Genomic DNA, 19,122 nt, shown 5'->3' on the forward strand with positions numbered 1-19,122 from the left:
AGTGATGTTTCCCTTTTTCCAGTCACCGGGGACTTCGCCTGACTGCCATGACTTTTCAAATATGGTGGAGATTACCTGTGTTTCATTTGCCCTTACAAACTCTTGCATGTGTTACTTCTGCCTCAATTATATTTCTTTTCAAAAAATGCCTAGCAACTAAGTTGGCCAGTGACAATCAATTTATTCAACATTTATTCAGCATTTAGAGTATAAGGTAGGGAAATTGTCATAAAACCCAGTGCTGCAGATAATTGCCTGGGCACTCTGATTCTGAGCCTTACACCTTGAACCACGTGATCTACTCATATATTCAAAATTTATAAACCCATTTATAACATTTGTGCTCATAGTGAATGAGCTGTAGACTAAATATTATTTTAATAATACAGTGAATTAAATGTGAATAATTATAAGAATAATTTGGGCTAATCATGGAAGGTTCATGAATAAAAAGGAGAAAAATTGTCAACTTATTCACTGCAAGTTGGTTGCCTCGCTCTGACACTAATTAAGTTCAAGGCTTTGGGTAAGTAGTTCTGGGTTGCTTCATTACATGGCGAAGTGCAGCTCTGACCCATCTGGGACGCCTGAGCAGCAGCACGTGGGGGAGCTTCAGCATCTGACTGCAGGCTCCAGTGTGCTTCCTTTGCTCAGAATAAGTCTCTGCCTGATTACTGTAATTAGCCACAGGTACTTCATAACAAACGCAAATAACCTTCCAATTATATGATTGGAAGAAGAGAGAGGATTTCTACAATGCATGGCTCTTGGTGGTTCTGTAAAAAATCTCACTTCTTTATTTCCCAGTTTATATTCACTTAGAAGATGAGGTCTGTCCTCATTTTTGTATAATTACGCTGCCACCCTGGTCTCTTACCCCACTGTGCTGCATGTAGCTCTCAGGCTGAGACGGTTCATTTTACAGCAAGTAGCTCATTGTTTTTACTTGCCACCTGTCACAGAAGTGCATATGACAACAGGCATTACACCGGTTTTACAGGGCTGTACAGCAAAAGCTAAACCAAGTGGGCACCAGCTGATGGCCCAGTGGTCACAGGGGGCTTGTGTCCGGGGAACCCCCCAGCCTCACTGGGCAGCCCCCAGGGGAGGCTCCTCCTGACATGAAGCTTCCTGCCTCTCCTGGGCAGCATTCGGTCCCCTCCAGGCTTGACAAAGCCTCCAGAGCCTTCTTGGGAGAGACAAATTGTAAGAGAACAGAGTGGGAGCAGCTGCTGCAGTGAGCCTGGTGGGCAGCTGGCATGGGCACCATCACCTTCCCTGCAGTAAATAATGGCATGATTGAATCTCCCTGTTCTGTGGAAAGTGTTTCTGACAGCATAACTGAGCATAGCAACTTTTATTATTACTCTCTCAATCTCTGGGCATGTTTTTAATTTTTTTTTTTCTTCCTGTTGTCTTTTTGCCTGCTTTTAAAGTTCCATTAATGTGGACTGCCCTCAGTCTGTCTGTGCGTTAATCAACCAGGTGTGTGTATGAATGTCTCTACAGGAGGAAGTGGCAGAGGCTGGGGGTGTTCTCCCTTTTTCCCCTACCTCCGCATCCTATCAAAGAGATGGTCTACATTTGATAGAAGACTTGATGGGCTTTGGCATGTTATATGTGTTTGAACTGTCCTCTGAAACTCCTATTTATTATTTATTTATATGTTTGACTCATGTTATTTCTGTATTATATAATGAAAGCTCTGAATTTTTATTCTCTCTGGAGCTTGGAGAAATTTTTAAGCTGTTAATATTAAAAATACTTTGCTCAATTAGAGGCACTTCTGCTAAAATTAAAAAAAAATGGCAAAAAAAATATTTCTTGAAGAGTTCTGGAATGTCTCATGATGTCTCTCTCGAGGATGCATCCTACTGCATTTGCACAAACTGACTGCTGTTTGTACATAAGACAATTTATTTTTGGTAATGCTTTAGTTATTGAGGAAAACATTTTTAACAGATGCTTTTAAGACACCAGGAAGAAAATTAAAGCTTACAGCTCTTTTGTCAGAAGTTTGTTGTGAAAAAGAAATTCTTAGGATAGACTTTTTGCAGAATGGATCAGGCAAGCGAAACCAGGCTTAATGCTTGACAACCTCAGCCTCTCTTGAACTTGAAACTTAGGATATTTTTGGTGGAGCTTATAAATCTGTACCTTACAATGGCAGGCTATTTATTTTTAAATACCATACATGAGACTGAAGGAGAAAGCAGCTGGAGAACATAGGAAGAGAGATAATCTATAAGGGCATATCTGCAAGTGGAGAAAGGCAAACAAAAATCTACTGTGTCTTTTACAGTGCACAAATAGCTTAACCCTCATCTGACACTTTCTATTGAGCCCCAAAAGTGCCCCTGCATAAGATCACACCAGTTTCTAAGTTAAGGCAGAAGAGCTTGCTCACACTAGGGTGTCCATGAGGAGTCAGCCCAAAGTAATTAGTGAGCAGTAAATTCAAATTCAGCCTTACTCTGCACAAAATCTCCTGTGTGGACAAACAACCATGATAACTGGAACATTTGATTGTCTTGAAGATAAATACACAGCCATAGTCTCAGAGTGCTATGTGAATATTCTGATGACTTATGTGCATAGGAAAACAGTATTGAAGGGATTTAATTTTGAGATAGCCGATGGCAACAGTTTAGCAGAAGAGCATACATAGCAATTAATATCTTTCAGGCAATTGTGTATTGCTTATAACATGTCCTGTGATCAAATCATGGTTAGTAATCTGGAAGTAATGCCCTGGAGGGGCACATTAGTGAAATTTGCTCAACTATATTAGGCTCTGAGGCCTAATAGTTTAAGTATGATGTAGGGGACAAGCAAAATATTCCTGTAGTAATCCTGTCACGCCTTCTCAAAGTTCTCTTCTGTAGCAAAAGATTACCCATTGTGCAATTATTGATAAAGTTGATTATGTTAAGAGAGATTTCCTGAGCAAGGATTAGGCACAGACAATTCAAAGATTGATAGATTAGCAGTTTCCCTAGAAAATAAATTAAGAACTGCCACCACAAAGAGTACGTATAATGGTTCATGAGTTGTATCATCCATCACTGAATTGTGACTGGTCTGATGTCTGTACATTAAGAAGCTCAAAGCTGTTTTATGCAGTTTGTCAACCAGGAAGGAGAATATGTTTATCCCATAGTGAATAAGCACTGGAATATTTTTCTGAGCTGTAGCTGTGTGGAAGTTTTCGGTGTTCTTGAGCTTTCCCCTGTTTATACATTTAAACTAAGGTACCTAGTAGCCTATGCCAGCACCAGGTATAGCAATCACCCTACTTCCATCATACTTTCAATGGCAACGAGTCCTGAACATTTACCATTTCCACCATTTACCATTTCCACCTGTATTCCTTGTCTATCTGTTCTAAAATATCTACTCTGAAATAATACTATAGTTGTATATGTGTGTATATATGTATCTATTTGAATATGTATATATGTATCTATACATACCTATATATGAATATATGTATCTATTTGAATATGTATACATACACCCTAATCTGTATGTATGCTTTGCTGTTCATTGTCTTGTGTGGTTTTTTTTTAATCACCGTATAGGGATGGTTATTTCTAATGGATTGTTATTTCCTTCTGTTTCTAATGAAGCCCTTAAGAGAAGGGAAGGCACACAGTTTTAAATAAAATAAAACACCACATAATTTCAGTTCCTCTGGTGATGGATGTTGGAAATGCAATTAACCTCTTATTCTCCTATGTCATATATTGAATTCCATAGAGATGTATATGTATGTGATGCATGTTATGGGTGTTCAGACAACCCTATTCCTTTGTATATGTGCAGGTAGGAAGAAAGGAAAAGAACTTAACAAACATTATGTCAATAAACAAAACATTTTGATACAGTGACTGCATAAGTAGGAAATTTTTGAAGTAATATCATTGAAAGCAACTAATATAACTTGAGAGTAGGGTAGCAAAGGTTAGCATGCTTTTTTAATCCATGAAGTCTCTGAAATGAAGAACATTTTTGATTCCTTGCAAGATTTTGGAAATGTAAATTAAGAACTTCTGTCTCACATGTCTCTATTTTTAGTATCTGTCCTGTCTCCTGAATGTAAAGGTATGAACTCAATACTCAAAATCAATTACAGCTTTGTCAATGCTGCATCATGTATTTATGACTACATTGCTATGTTTTACAGACTTCTGTTTTACAGAATTATATGTTTGATTCTTTAAAAACTATGGAAAAGGTGAGCTAATGTTGTAACCTTTTTTAATAGACAATTCTTTTTTCTTGCTCACACTGTCATCAGGGGTTGTCACTTACTAATATGTCCAGTTGCTTAACCTAAAACAGCAAAATCTCTCATACTAGGAGAAAAAATCTAGAAAGTGGAAAACCCACAGAACCCTTCCATTGATGGTTACAAAAATGACATACTGTTTTCCCTCTCAATTGAAATGAAATACTGCCTCCACACTGAGACTTTGAATGCTGATCTTGAGCTGTGAGCATTTTCCCAGCTATATTTAAACCCTGGAAAGCAGGATATATGGTAAAAAGGTTGAAAGCTCTTTAATATTTTGTCATGCAAATATTGCTGTACTAAAACGCACAGCACTATTAAATTCAGAGGTGGCTGTAACTACAAAAGATGAAAATAATACCAGCGATTTAACCTGTGTTGTACTATTCCCATCAAAGCTCATCAGCAGCATTTTGCCTGAGAAACACTGGGACAGAGGTAAGAAAGAAATCACTGAGTCCATCATGGTGAAAAGAGCAGTAAGACACTGTCTGCAGTGTGCCACTTGGTGCTTGAAGTGGGACACTGTTAGGTGACGTGGCCAAGCCCTTTTTCCACTAAGAATGGTCAAGCTCCTGTGGGGTGTCTGAGATGACTGGCTGCTGGCACTGTGCTCCTGCAGGCTGAGGTGTAAGCTGAGCTCCCAGGATAGCTTGTCAGCAACCAGATGACACGAACTTCTGGCATCCACAGCTTGCAGTAGCAGAGTCCCATAATTTAGTAGCATGTTATGTGAAGAGGTACTTCTTTTTGCTAGTTTTGAACCAGTCACCTGCTGATTTTCTTTCATTTTTCTTCTCTTTCCTATCCACTTCTTGTGCTATGAAAGACACTGAAAAATTGTTCTCTGTTCATCTTCTCTAAAGACTCGTCATTTATTACACCTCGGTTATGTTCAGCTGCAGTTCTTTTTTTTCCATGTACTTTAAGTTTATACAAAATGCCCTGCTTGGTCAGACCAGTGTGCATTTAGCTCAAGATTATTTTTCTAGCAAATAGCAAATGAAATGTTAGTCAGGTAACACTTACGGGTCTGTCTACCTTCTGAGATCCATTTCCTTATCTTTCCCCAGTGTCTACAGTTATTGTGTTAAAATGTTAGAGGTTACAAGACCCTGTGCCTTTACTATCTGTTTCTAGACCTCTTGTTCGTTAATTTATCTAACCCTATTTTAAATTAGCTGATAAATATCTGCCTTCATAACCTCCTTGGGTGACAGGATACAGATGTTGGTAGCCCAGTGGCTGAAGAACCACTTTCTTGATGTGTTTTAAACCAATCTAGGATATGTTGTGTTGAAAGATTTAGTAATTAACTTCCTTACTCACCCCCTTCATGCTTTTGAAGCTTCAGTCATATTTCTTCTGAGCCATCTCCTCTCCAAACTGAAGAGTCCTAGCTCTTTGAGTTTCCGCTCTTCAGACAGTGGCTCCAACCCCACAATTATTTTCTGTTGCTCTTCTCTAACTCCACTGCATTCTTCTGGAGACTTGGAGACCAGTTCTTCACACAGCCCTTCACGTATGAATACACTACAGGTTTCTGTAGCAGCCACATGACCTCCTCTGATTTGCTCCCAGCACACATGGAGATGACCACCATCTGGGTTGGCACTTTTTGTCTGCTCCACACATGGAGCTGATGGCTTTTGCAGAACTGTCAGTGATGACACTAGGACCTCTTCCTGGACTTGTACCTGGCTATCTAGGGCTCAGCCTCTTGCTGGCATTGTTGAGATAATTGGTCCCTGGATGCATCGTATCTCTGCTTTGCTGTGTACCTCCCCTGGGCAATCTCTTATTCCTTGTCAGGTTTAGAGGACCCAATTTCCATGCTCATTCACACTCCCCTCACATTACCTTGAAGACTCCTCTTAAGTCATTCTTTGTAGGAAAGCCATTTCTCTCTAGCCTTCAATCATTTCTGTTGTCCTTACTTTTTCTGCTATATCATTTTAGTGATGGGGGAAGTAGAACAGCCCACAGTATTCAAAGTATGCACATCTGAAGACTTTAAATAATGCCATAATGATATTTTGTATGGTGCTCTCTATTTTAGTCATAGTAATGGCCAGCATTTGATTTGCTTTTTGACAGCTTCTAAGATGGAGTTGATATTTTCATAGACTTTTTATAACTCACGATCTCTTTCCTGAGTGGCAATAACTAGTTCAGAGCCCATGCTGAGTACAGTACGTAAAGTTGAGATTTCTTTTTCTCCTCGTATTCTCAATATTGGATTTCATCTGTCTTTTTTATCACCTATTTGACACTCTGAGACTCTGCTGCATCTCTGTGCAGCCAACTTTCATTTTTATTTCCCTGAATACCTTAGGACCACAAGGAAACTTGAAAGTTGTCTCCGTTTTTTTTAGATACGTGTAATGATCTAAATGTACTTTATATGTTAACCAGTTCTGGAAGTGGTTGCTGTGAAACTTGGCTGGTGATGTACGTTTGAGAAAGCTAAAATCTTTGGGCATTTTTTTTCCCCTCTTTTGTCTTTTAACGATTCAATTTTTTATTTATTTATTTATTTTTTATAAGAGAAAGTGGATCTTTGTTTCTTTAATGTCTTTAATGAGAAACATTTTCAGTAATGTTTTAAACTGTACAAAAAAGGTTTCTCTTCACTGTATGCCTAGTGACTCCTTAAAAGAAACCTATCAGATAAGTAAAGAATGGTTTCCCTCTGTAAAACTAATTTCCCTGCTACTTCCTATCTATGTCTATTAATTCTATTCTGTGCTATAATTTCTGGAATTATAAACTAGTATTGTGATTGGACATACTGGTTTTTTAGTTCTAGAAGAGTTATTTGAAAAATGGGTGTTGCACTTGGTACTTTTCATCCATCTGATGGTGAAACAGTTTATCACAGAAGCTGTAGTACTTATTGGGGGTTTTGATGTATTTTGTACTTGAAATATGTATCATAAAACTATTTCATGTTTATTTGTATATTTTTGTTTCACGTATATTTTTTCCAGTTGTATTGGTAGCCTTGATTTGACTTTGCATCTATATTCTGGTCAAGAATGACCTTACAAGAAGATCAACATAGATGTATTTATAAAACTGGAAAGAAAAAAAGGCACCAGAATGATTGCAAAGTGACAGAATTCCTTAATCTGAAATATTTTTTTCTAGTTTTATAAAGGAAAAAAAAAAAAGTCATTGCTTCTGCTAAGTGGTAGGGAAGAAATCTGGTGCTTAAACACAGGCCATGTGAAATGTTTGACAGTGGCTAGAACCACCAGCTTGGGCTGGTAGTCTATGGAAGGTCTACGGTCTATGGAAGACCTGTGCCTTTCAAGAGAAGCAAGTATAGGACAGGCAAATTACAGTGAAGCACCAAAGCTAGTATTAGATGAATAAATTCAACAATCTGCACCTCTCCAAAAATGTTTGCAGAGCTTGAAACCAATACTTAGTTTTTCTAATCCTTGTGATGCTGTTGTCTTCCATATGGGACAAGTTGTTCTCTATCTTTACATGGATTGATTCATTTTAGAATTTTTTAAATTTAGCCTAATCTCTCAAATATTAATATACCAACTGGTTTTACTTATGTAACATGGATTATCCATGATTTACTGCATAAAAATAGTCTGAGTTGCATTTTACTCATATGAAAGCTCTCAGACCATATATGAGAGGATCTATAACAAAACCTGTCAATTATTTCTGTTTCCATATTAATAATAAAGCCGACCCAGTTCTGGTCTTTTGAAACTTACATGAAATGTTTTTTTAGAGAAACCAGTTATTTCCCCTCAGCACACAGTCCCTTTGGACTTTTGTCAACTCTCAGGTCTAGTCACGTGAGCAATTGCATACAATATTGCATCAGCAACTAACGTGCTCAAAAAAAATAGTAGAAAATCTGCAATTCTGCAATTTAAAGTGCACTGATGAAATTAGATGTTTTAAAACAATTAAGATTTGAAATCATTCCTTACCCAATGGACTTTTAAGGTTTTAAAACTCCTTAAATAGATCTACATGTCACTTTAATAATTAGGTGCCATTTGATTGTTGCTTATCATTAAGGGTTGAAAAATATATACTGTTTAATAAATTCTTCCAGTGTCTTTTTTTTTTTTTTTTTTTTTATTTCTTCTTAAAGCCATCTCTGAGTTCAGTGGATTTTACATTTTATCTCACTGGTATCAGAATGTAAATCTCCACTGGAATATACTTAGTCTGATTAAAATCAGCTGGCAGTGTGAAGGTGCACTGTACTTTTTTTCACTGATAACATTCAGTCTGTGTTTCCTTTCTTATGTTACATTTCAGATTAACAATTAATTTAAGTTGGCATAGGTTCACTGCAATTAGACAAACTAGTAAGTAGCTGGCTGTACTGATTTTCAAGTCTTCTAAAAACTGCCAACCTTCAAAAGGTATGTATTTGTGTCTCCATAAAAACTTGTGTTATGTATTTAAATATTAATGTATTTATGCAGTGATAATGACTGTTGCAGTTTTATTCGGAAGATAATTTGGAGTTCTGAACCCATCATTTCGATCTGCTTTCCTGTACTCTGACTATTAGCCGTGAAACTATTTTGAAAACAGAAAAATGCACAAGCTATTCTCTACTTATCTCTGAAATGAGCTACCTCTTAAATTGTTTTTTAATGTGAGTTTGCTATTCTGTTGTTTCACTGAATAAGATGGGTAACTTTTCTAGTAAAAAAAATAATGCATTTGCAAATAAAGTAATTTTTTCATCTTTCTCTGTACTAAATGGGAGAAAATTTTTCAGGCTTTGTACCTAAAGGTCAGGCACAACCTAAACTCCTTGAAAAAAAAACAACTGTTATTTAGCCAAAACACTTTAGTTCATCACTATAATTGATCAGGAATTGAGGATCACATATTCTTGGTGATAAGAAGATAGAGTACCTCGCTTATAATGGAACAAATAATAGATAGATATGCCAGTCTTTTGAAAGGACGTGATTATCTGCTGTTGCCACACTGGAAATCAGGTGCAACTCTTAGCAGTAGATAGAAAGCTGAGATGGAGAAAGGCCTTTAAATGCAGAGAAAAAGATTTTTTTTTTCAGTTTTTGAATTATTTTTTTTTGGTATGCTAGAATTCCTAGTTAAACATTGCATTAACAAAATACACTATCTAGTGTTACTTTTCTAATCACATAAAAATATTAGGAACAGCCTACATAGTAAATATATGATCTCATTAATATTATAATATCATGGATCCTATATATATGAATTTACCCAAGACCAGATTAATTTCTTTTGGGACTAATGGATGGAGATATGTGTTTTAGAGGTATGTTTTTAACTCCAGCAGTGTACAAGAAATACACCAATAGGAATAATTTTAGAAAGGAATTCCCTGATGAACTAGATGCTGTCTTAGGACAGTAATCTTGAGACTTTTTTCCAAAAAATAAAAAAAATAAATAAAAAGTCTTTAGAATAGAACAGTTCTAGAATAAAACAATATTTAGAATAGTGCGGTTGGAAGAGACCTACCAAGACCATTAAGCCCAACTACCTGACCACTTCAGGGCTGTCCAAAAGTTAAAGCACATACATTATAGAGGGCATTATCCAAATGCTTCTTGAACATTGACGGGCACTGGGCACCAACTACCTCTCTAGGAAGCCTGTTCTAGTGTTTGACCACCCTTGTGGTAAAGAAATTTTTCCTAATGTCCAGTCTGAACCTGCCTTGGAGCTGCTTTTTGGAATTCCCACACATCCTTTCATCGGTCACTGGGGAGCAGAGACCAGCACCTCCCCCTCCATTTCCCTTCCTCAGGAGATTTCAGAGAGCAGTGTGGTTGTCTTTTGGCCTCCTCTTCTCCAGACTGAACAACCCAACTGTCCTCAGCTTCTTCCCTGCCTCTAACCCTGTTACCAGCATTATAGCCCTCTTCTGGACACTTTCAAGTATCTTAACATCCTTTTTATGTTGTAGAGCCCAGAAATGCACACAATATTCAGGTGAGACTATAGCAATGCTAAACATAATGGAAGAATCAACATGTTAAAAACTATTTTTATTACATATATTATGTTTTTTATTATAGACTCAATTGCTTCTTATTAGTGGGAAGGTTTTCCTAGTGATACTGTTAGTAACAATTTGTAGACAGTTATTTGTAAGGCTGACATCCTGACTTTGTGCCTTCCTGATTGCATTGGCCAGTTTGGCAAGGCATCAGATTGCAGCACTGGTGGTATCCAGTACATCTTTTGTTTTAACTAAAATTTTCTTTGGTTTTATTTTATGTGGGTTTATTTTTACATTCTCTTAACACATTTTTGTGTTTAGTGTCCTATTTTTTAATCATAGTTCACTTGCAGCATCATCATTTTGCAATCATCTTGACATTTGTAATGTCAACTCTGCAGACTTGCATTAACCTCAATTTGCCATCATCTTGATGTACTAACCTGCATATAGACCTGTGCAAAAATAATTTAACATTCATCCTAGTGTGTCCAGTAATGTCTCATTAGACTTGAACTAACAGAATTTTGTCATCATAATTTGCTGTCATAATAACACAGCCTTCACAGATTTAATGTGACAGTCTTTTGCCACTGCAACTAAGGCTTTGAGCAGTTGTCATCCAGGGGCACTTAAGGTGAAATCCATGTAATTAAAACACACGCTCTTAATAGTCCTATATTTTAAACCATTTGTCACATATCTTAAACAATAATTAATCATGCTAGTGTTTAGCACTTGTTTAGCTTATGTTTTCTTCATTTTCTACACAGGAAAGAAAAAAATGTGGTTGAATGATGAGTGACTGGCAGAGCTGCTAATGGAATTTAGGTCTCCAGATTGTCTTTTTACTCTTGTATCCATTGGACTTCTTTATCTGTACAATCAATTTTGTTTGAGATGAATACAAATTTGAAATGTATGTGACAGGCTGTGTTAACTAGTCTGTAATTCTCGTTTTGGAGTGCTACAGAAATACTGAGGTGAGAGGGGTTAGATTTCTTCTACTGCAAGGGTTGAGATAGGCCAAATGTACTTTGTTACATTTGAAAGAATTTGTTGAACTTTTTCATATAGAATCCCACTAAAGGGGACAACATCCCTGTGCATATGTTTTCATGTATGTAAGCGATCTGGTACTCTCACCATTTATCTTAATACCAAAGGTAAGTTGGCTTTACCCAAATAATGTCCCTCTCCACAGCACATGTGAAAAAAATTACACTGGATTGTTGCCATTTTGCACACTGAAAGGAAGCAGCTATATATCCCGTTGCCTTGCCTTTCCAGACTAAACACGTCATTCCTTCAGTCTTTTCTTTGCAAAGAAACCTTGATTGTTTGATATCTGTAATGCTAAGTGCTCTCCTATTTGTCTCTGGCTTTCATAGTGTCATATCAAAATTGTCCATGGCTGAACCACTGACTGGAGCAGAGTAAAACTAGGGGAGTACAGGATGGGTGACAGGAGTACTGCTTAAGCAGCTGGAGGCCGAGTTGTGTTTCCCTACAGAAGTCTGTGTTTATGTTAGCAGCAAACACATTTGCTATGCAAAATGACCTTGAGTTGTTCTTGGCACAGCTGATACAGCTTGCCTGCCGACTTAGGTGAATTCTCTGTCTCCTATGTATGGATTGCTGACTCTGTTTCACAATTAACTCTCAGTTCCTTATTGATATTCTTTGCAATCAGCTTGGCATTTTTCCTCTCCTCCTTATGTATTGTATTTGCTTTTGTTCTTTAAATACCCGCTTCTTTTCTGAACTAAATTTGGTTTTGTTTGCAGTTGTTTGTTTTTAGCCAGAGGAACTTCTTTGCTTCTTAATGGCAGGTAGGCACCTAGACAGTGTTTTCAAACATCTTCCGATTATTGTTCATGTTTTTCTGCTTCAATTCTTTCTCCTTACTGATTAGGGTTTGTAATGTGAAATTGGCTCCTTTTAAAAGATGTATAGAAATGACATACATATTTTACCAGCACCTGTGTGCACGTGGTCCCTCAGTAACATTCATCCCTGCAAGTGTGCGCACAAAATTGGTTAGTATTTCACTATGTACATGCAATGTGAGTAAGAAAGTTATTTGTATTTAAGCGACCACTGCTTGTGGAGTCTGGGATCAGTTCCACTGTAGATACTGGTGCTGAATGCAGACTTCCCTTGCGGGAGTTGCAACAGCTTTCAGGATTGGGTACGTTTTACCTGAATTTTGGAGCACCTCTGCAAACATAACTCTATGGAAATTTTTCTGCCAAGATATGGGCCCAAGTGTGACATGCTGTCTCACTTCTGGTCCCTGTGCCCAGATTTTCTTCTTGGGTTTTGAGAAGATGGAGAGAAGAGGAATAGTCTTACCTTGGTTTCTCATGTTTGGAAGACACAACCATGGGTGGGTCAAAAAAAGAGAAAGCCAAGAGCCAGGCCCTCTCCCCCAGAGGGCAGTTTGGGGCAGGAGTCTATTTTAGATATCCAGGCAATCTCTGGAGGATCCTCTCTGTAGATTAGGTGGGATGCTTACAGTGGTTGAACTGAGTTACATGCCTAACAAGCCTAGAGAAAGGGATATTCGTTAATAAGATGTTCTCCCTTCTGGTCATTTGAGCCTCTCTGGAGGATGAAGAACAGATATGTTGTAGGTATAACTGAGTAATTTTAATTCTTCTTCATTACTTCAACTCCTACCATGTATATATCAGTAATTAAAATCTTCTTCTCTTCTTTATACTCTTAATATTAGTTTTTTGTTGTTGTTGTTTTTTTAAATTTGCTATCTTTTCATATGGTTTCCTTTTGATGATTCAGTGCATCTCCTGAGCACTCTGGTCCAAGAGGCTCCTGTTTAGATTGATTTCACTTCTGCTGCAGTGAAAGTTTCTGAAAGTTGGATGATTGACAGGATTTGAGAATGAAGATCTACACAACACAAGCTGTTATGCGTATAGGAAATGGAGGCAGCAAATCCTGCCCTGCTAAATCTGCTTGGGACCCTGCCCTGAAGAGAGTTTCTGTAAAAACAGACCACCACCAACAACAACAAAACAATGCTGCTTCATCTTTAGTTGAAGCTTTCAAAAACAGGTAGTGATTATTACTGTTTTTCTGGATGTTACTTTTGTTAAACTAGTAAGAAGGGTTTCCAGCTAGATGGTCTCCAAAAAGAGGATGACCCTATTCCAAATCAGCTACAGCATGAAGGAGATAGATTGCATGGGGAGAGCATAAAAACTGTTATGAAATAAAATGCTGGTCCATATGTTACAGAGTGGTTTCAAACAGAAGTATTTCATGATATAGAAATGTGTTGAGTGGAAACTAGATGGTTTATGACAGCCACTTGCAAGTGAAAAGGCTTTGCCTTTTATTGCATTATATTGACTGCAAATTTTCAGGCTATAAAGTGGTTAATATCTGCTACACTGGAAGACAAAACTTACTGCTTCCTTTAGAATTAAAAGCAAGTGCTTTTTTGTATATTTATTTGTTTTTGCCTTTCTCTTTCTGGTCTGCAGATCAAATAAACATATGGAGGAAAAAGAAAAAAAAATCCTTGCAACCTGTACTAATAATTTCTACATTTTGAAGTAAAAATAGGATGAAAAATGAAAGTAAGAATTTTGCCTCAGATACTCATGTTGGAAAGACTTTCTTTTTCTTTTTTTCTTGCTGATTTCACAGGAAAATCAGAAGCTTTGTGTTTACTTCTGTTGTGATAAAGCTGTTGATTTTTTTCCCCTCTGTTGCTGACATGCAAGTGATTTTTTTCATTACAGGAAGTGAATAATAAAAAGACTCAGAGCCAATATACCACCAGATCAAAACCACATGCTGTGCATTAGTGCTTAAAAGATTCCCATCCCACTTTTCTCTTCACATCAGTCCCAGTCCCTACAGCTAAGCACTTCTTCCCACACAGATAGATGTGATAGATTTGCAAATACTGGCAAGAGCACAGAGAGATCATGTTATGAGCCTAGTGGTTGAACTGAGTGACAGGCTTGGATTGTTTTATTTTATTTATTTATTTATTTTAGGTCAGATTTGGCACAAAGTTAAAAACAGGGTGGAATAAAGGTTGAAATGTTTTCTGAAATTATAATCAAAATATTATGTCTTAGGTTTATGCTCTAAGCACTCTGCCTGATGTTGAGTTGGCAAACAACATTGGCCATTGGGATGTTTGAGAAGTCATAAGAGGTTTGTAAATCAGTTTCACACGGCATATTACCTATTTGTTATTTTCTTGTTTTATCTGTTAACAGGAAAAGAGATGCTGTTAGATGGTATAAATGGCAATATGGTGTGCTTTTTTATTTATTTGTATCATAGCAAATTACAGTGAGATGGAAGATTAGTTACTCTGTGGAGTACATGAAGTTCTCATTTGATTTATTTATGTCTAATTGGGGACCTGTCCTCCCATATAAATTATTCTGGCTACTGTCATATTTCTCAAGTCAAGACCATAATTTTCCATTTGTGTCTTTTCTTTTTCTTGACAGTCTTGAGTTTCAATGTAGCCCTTTAATATGTTCTAGGGGAAGGGGACAACCTGAGAATGGGATTCACATGCCCGGTCTGAGGTTTAACCCTTATCTTCAAGTCCTAATCTCTCTCTGGTTTATCCTGCTGAGACAGTAAACTTGGCTGCCAGACTTGAATGTTCAAATCCACTTCTTTTCTAGGGTCACGCTGAGGTATGCTGAATCAGATCTCCTAAATGGTCCCTGGACAGACAGTTTATTGTTGGGCCTTGTTTTCAAATTGTTACTGGGTTCTTCTGAATCGTCTCCAGTTTTGCATTACTGTCATGCTCTTACCATTAGAAAAGAGATATTTTCAACTTTATCAGCACTTCGGTTTTGAAAGGACTTCTCAAGCAGCAAAATAAACAGCCTCTGTATGAAGTGTTTGTTAATGGATAGCTGAAAATCACCCTAGCCATTTCAGCAAAACAGACGATTTTCTTTCATTTAACCCATTACTGTTTGTGAAAGAGGAAGGCAACAGTAAACTAGAGTTGCAACTATCATTTGAAAACAAAACAAAACATCTTTTATTGTTCTAAATTTCCAAGATTGCCCACCATCCCTGTGACTGAAGCTTGCTCCTCTCCCCTCTTGTAGCAAGGGCCTTGCAATCTCTGAGCACTCAGCAGAGGTGCTGTCAGCTGGAGCCTGCTCCTTACAGCATCTAGAGGTAATGGTGAGACGGGCAGCCTCCAGGGAGGCTGCCAGCACTGGTTGGGTACCCAGAAATTACCTGACACAGATATACAGCAAGGCTATGGCTTGCTTTCTGTTTTTGAAGAGATCCTGAGTTTTTAGTGCTGGTTCAGACAAACAAACAAACAAAAAACCAACCAACAAACAAAAAACAAACAAAACAAAAAAAATACAAAAAAACACTATAAGCAAGCGAGGTTGGTGTGTCAAAATCATAAATTCAGTTCCACGTTATAGATGGAATATAAATATACAACATGCTGGCCAGTGGGCACAGACAGAAGATGCATAAAACTTCTCAGTAGAGTTGAAGTTTCTGTATATAAACCAATGCTGAAAGTAGACTTTAATTTTTAAAAGCTTCTCAATTATCTTTAGCCCCTCAAAAAAACAATCATACAAACAAACAAAAAAAAACTACACAAAACCACAATTAAAAAAAACAAACAGTAGGTTTGACCACTGACTTTAGTTATTTCTCTCTATGGCGCGATGAACCTTGACTCTTTTCCCATTGAGTGACGGAGCTTCAGCATCAGGAAGGGAAAACCTTTCTGGGATGAACGTTTAGCACCCCTGTGCAGGCCCTGCAGCTCTGAATGCCCCCAGCAAGAAGAGAAGAAGGAAACCTGGATTTCCTGCATGGCGGGGATCTTTTAGTTTGTAAGTCATTCTGAATACTACCACCAACCACTTCTTTGGGCCGTTATTTAGGAGAAAGTATCAAGTAGCTCTGCAATTCTTGCAGAGCCAGATCAGGGTCTTCTCTAGTGGTCTCGACTGCGTTACCAGAGAAGATGACTGTTCCACATCAATTTTGTGGGCTACGGCTGAAGTTAGGTGTAAGACAGACTGCAGAGAGAGCTCTGTCAAGCCTAAGACCCTCAAGGGTCATACTCAGAAACAGAGATTTAGGCACCTGAATTTTTTCTATTCAAAGTTTTGTAGAGGAATTTTGTCACCTTAAAAGATTGAAATGAATAGGAGTCAGGAGGGTCACAGTTCCAGCATTAGGGACCTACCTTCAGGATGGCTTTTCCTCTTGGTCCTTACATACATTGCTGGGCCTCAGTTATTAGCAGTATGAGTTATCGAAGGTGACCGTAAACATTTTAAAAGAACTTTTGCACAATAAGCAGTTCCTCTCCCAAGTTTCCTTGATTTTCTTCTCCCTCAAATAATCAAAATGCTGCTGCTGTCACAGAGTGCTCTGCTCTGCTACAGATTATTTTCTACATCAGTTCATGACTTGCAGTTGCTGTGGACTGCAAATTAATCCATAGGAGTATGTTGGCATGTACTGTACCTCCAGGTTCTCCAGGGTATTAATTTGACTATTGATGTAGAAAATGCCAGTGGCTGTAAAGGTATATTACGCACTTTATTTTTGTGTTTATTTTTCTGTATAATCCATGAATTTACTTACAAACATGTAATCACCGTGACTGGGTGCTTAGCCTTTAAAGTAGAATAACATATTTTTCAATTTTGGGGGGGATAGATTTAAAAAAAAAATAATGAAGAAAGTAAGCACATTATTTTAAATTATTTTTCAAATGAAGCCTTGAATTAATAACATGATTCTTTGTGACCTATCTCTACAGGCCATATGTACTGTACAAAATATATACTCTAGAAAGTAGCCATATAAAAGTCTGGATTTGTGTGGAGGAGCCACAGTCCTGTTCCAAAGTATTATGTGGATGCCTGTTTTTAATTTCTCATAGAAACTATGGGTCCGGGACAATGAGAAACCAGAGGCTTGGGACTGATGCAGGGGAGGGGGTGAGCCCAGGTCCCACCTGTTTGAGACACAGAGGTTTTGGGAATTGGGAGTTAAGGAATGTTCCTGTGCTTGCGTGCACTGTGTTTTCTGCAGCTTGTTCCTGGGCTGTGCCTAGCTGCAGTACTTGCGTGGTTTAGTTGGAAGTGGAAAGGTGGAAAGGTCACATATAAGTCATTGGTTTGTTTTGGTTTGTTTTTTTTTTCTGTAAGTAGGTACAGACTTACCACAACCTGTGTTTGTATTTACACAGTTAGTTTGGAAAGAACATTTTTTTTTTCCTCCTGACTGGGAGAGTAATTGCAATCCCAAAAGGACAGAGCTGCCGCCCCTCTCCTAAATAGGGAGGCTTCTGTCTGGGGATGGGCTAGGGGTCATTTGCTGGGGAGGGGGAAATCTGGCCCATAGGGGGCTCCAGGCAGCTGGGCAAAGGGGTCAGGAAATGTCATCGCCCCACTCCGCCGTGTTAAATGCTCGCTGGAAAGCCCTAACACATAATTTAAATCCCTTACACATGCCACCCTGGAAGCAGAGCCTTATATGTAGAGTGCATGGGCTGTCCTATTATGGGAAATCAACTTTGTTTTGAGGGAAGCGCGGAGTGCTGCTTCTGCGCAGGTCCTGGAATTTGAAACACGTAGGGGCCTCCAAAGAGCAGGGCATGAGTTACGGTGCCGGCCGGGTGGCAGCGAGGATCTCCAGCTTGCTGTGCCCGGCACGGACCCTGCTGGCTGTCAGCTGCATCCCGCCGGGGCTCTTGCTGCGTGCTCCCCCGCAAACTTGCCGGGGCTTATGCAGGGACGCGTGTGTCATTCTGCGGGGACAAGCCTAATTCAGCGACTGGAGCGGCAAAGTGGGAATATACTTTGCCAAGAAACACTTTGCTGTTGTTTTCTTTTTCCTCTGTTTTGTGGAGAGATTCATGTCTGCTCACGTGCTTTGGTATGAGGAAGTGGAAGATGATTGTAATTATGAACAGACTGACATGATCTATCCCAATATTCATCCTGACAGAGCAGCAGAGTGCTACGCAGGCCCACTAACAGCATGCATTTTTAGATGTTTGCTTTCAGAGTCTTCTAAGAAGGAGAGCACCGGGGAGGGGGGAAAATAAAGACCAACTTGTGGTCTCTGTTAGGGGGTAAAGTCCAGCACGTTATATATAAAGCAGTGTTCCAGAAGCAGTACCCAGCTCTCCTTTGAATAAAAATAATGCAGTTCTTCCTGAGGTTGACCACTTATTAAAGTGTGGGGTTAAAAAAATAAATAAATATTGAAAAAGACAGACCAATATAGCTGGAAAAAAGAAGTGTCATTGTTATAGTAATTTGGCAACACATCAAGGCTTAATCAGTTACTTGAACTTTAATGGCATATGCAGTTTCAGTGCCTCATATTAGCTTAGGCAGTAAGGGATCTCTTCTCTCATCACTGAGCTGTCTGGTAGCAATGGAGAGAGGGGGCGGCAGCTCTGCTCCAGCGAGCAGCAGCTGATCTCTCCCATGCGCTTCCCAGAAAAGAGCAGGCATGTTTTCCAGACTCGCGCTTGTTTGTTAGTTTAAAGCTATCCTTTATGTGCAGCAAGGAAAAAAAAAAAAATGATGCCAGGAGTAAGAGAATGAAGAGAGCCAATAATAAAAAAATGAGAGAGGGTTTTAAAATCCATCTCCCACACTCCCAGACAATCTTTCTTCTTCCTTTCCCACCCAGGCTCCCAAAACAGATTGTGCTGAAAAAAATCCAAACTGTCAGTATTGTCCAGACTTAATCTGTGGTCCCCACCCCCTGCTTTATAATCTATTTTTGCTCTTCCACTTTCAGCTTAGTC

At 38.5% G+C, this 19,122-nt stretch overlaps 1 protein-coding gene across 12 annotated transcripts in view; it reads left to right on the forward strand.

Moving 5' to 3' along the window:
• Nucleotides 1-17,867: 17,867 nt before the first annotated feature.
• Nucleotides 17,868-19,122, forward strand: part of DMD (dystrophin) — a 1,063,969-nt gene continuing 1,062,714 nt past the window's right edge. For 4 of the 12 annotated variants that reach the window (XM_040530935.1, XM_040530942.1, XM_040530965.1 and 1 more), the window contains exon 1: nucleotides 17,949-18,259. In XM_040530935.1, the coding sequence (XP_040386869.1) occupies nucleotides 18,217-18,259 (43 nt within the window). In that variant the 5' untranslated portion in view covers nucleotides 17,949-18,216. Of the gene's footprint in view, nucleotides 18,260-19,122 lie in introns of all 12 variants that reach the window. The other 8 variants (XM_040530986.1, XM_040530983.1, XM_040530994.1 and 5 more) reach the window with 4 other exon arrangements.

Source organism: Cygnus olor, chromosome 1 (assembly GCF_009769625.2).
Source record: "Cygnus olor isolate bCygOlo1 chromosome 1, bCygOlo1.pri.v2, whole genome shotgun sequence".
In the NCBI taxonomy this organism is placed as follows: domain Eukaryota; kingdom Metazoa; phylum Chordata; class Aves; order Anseriformes; family Anatidae; genus Cygnus; species Cygnus olor.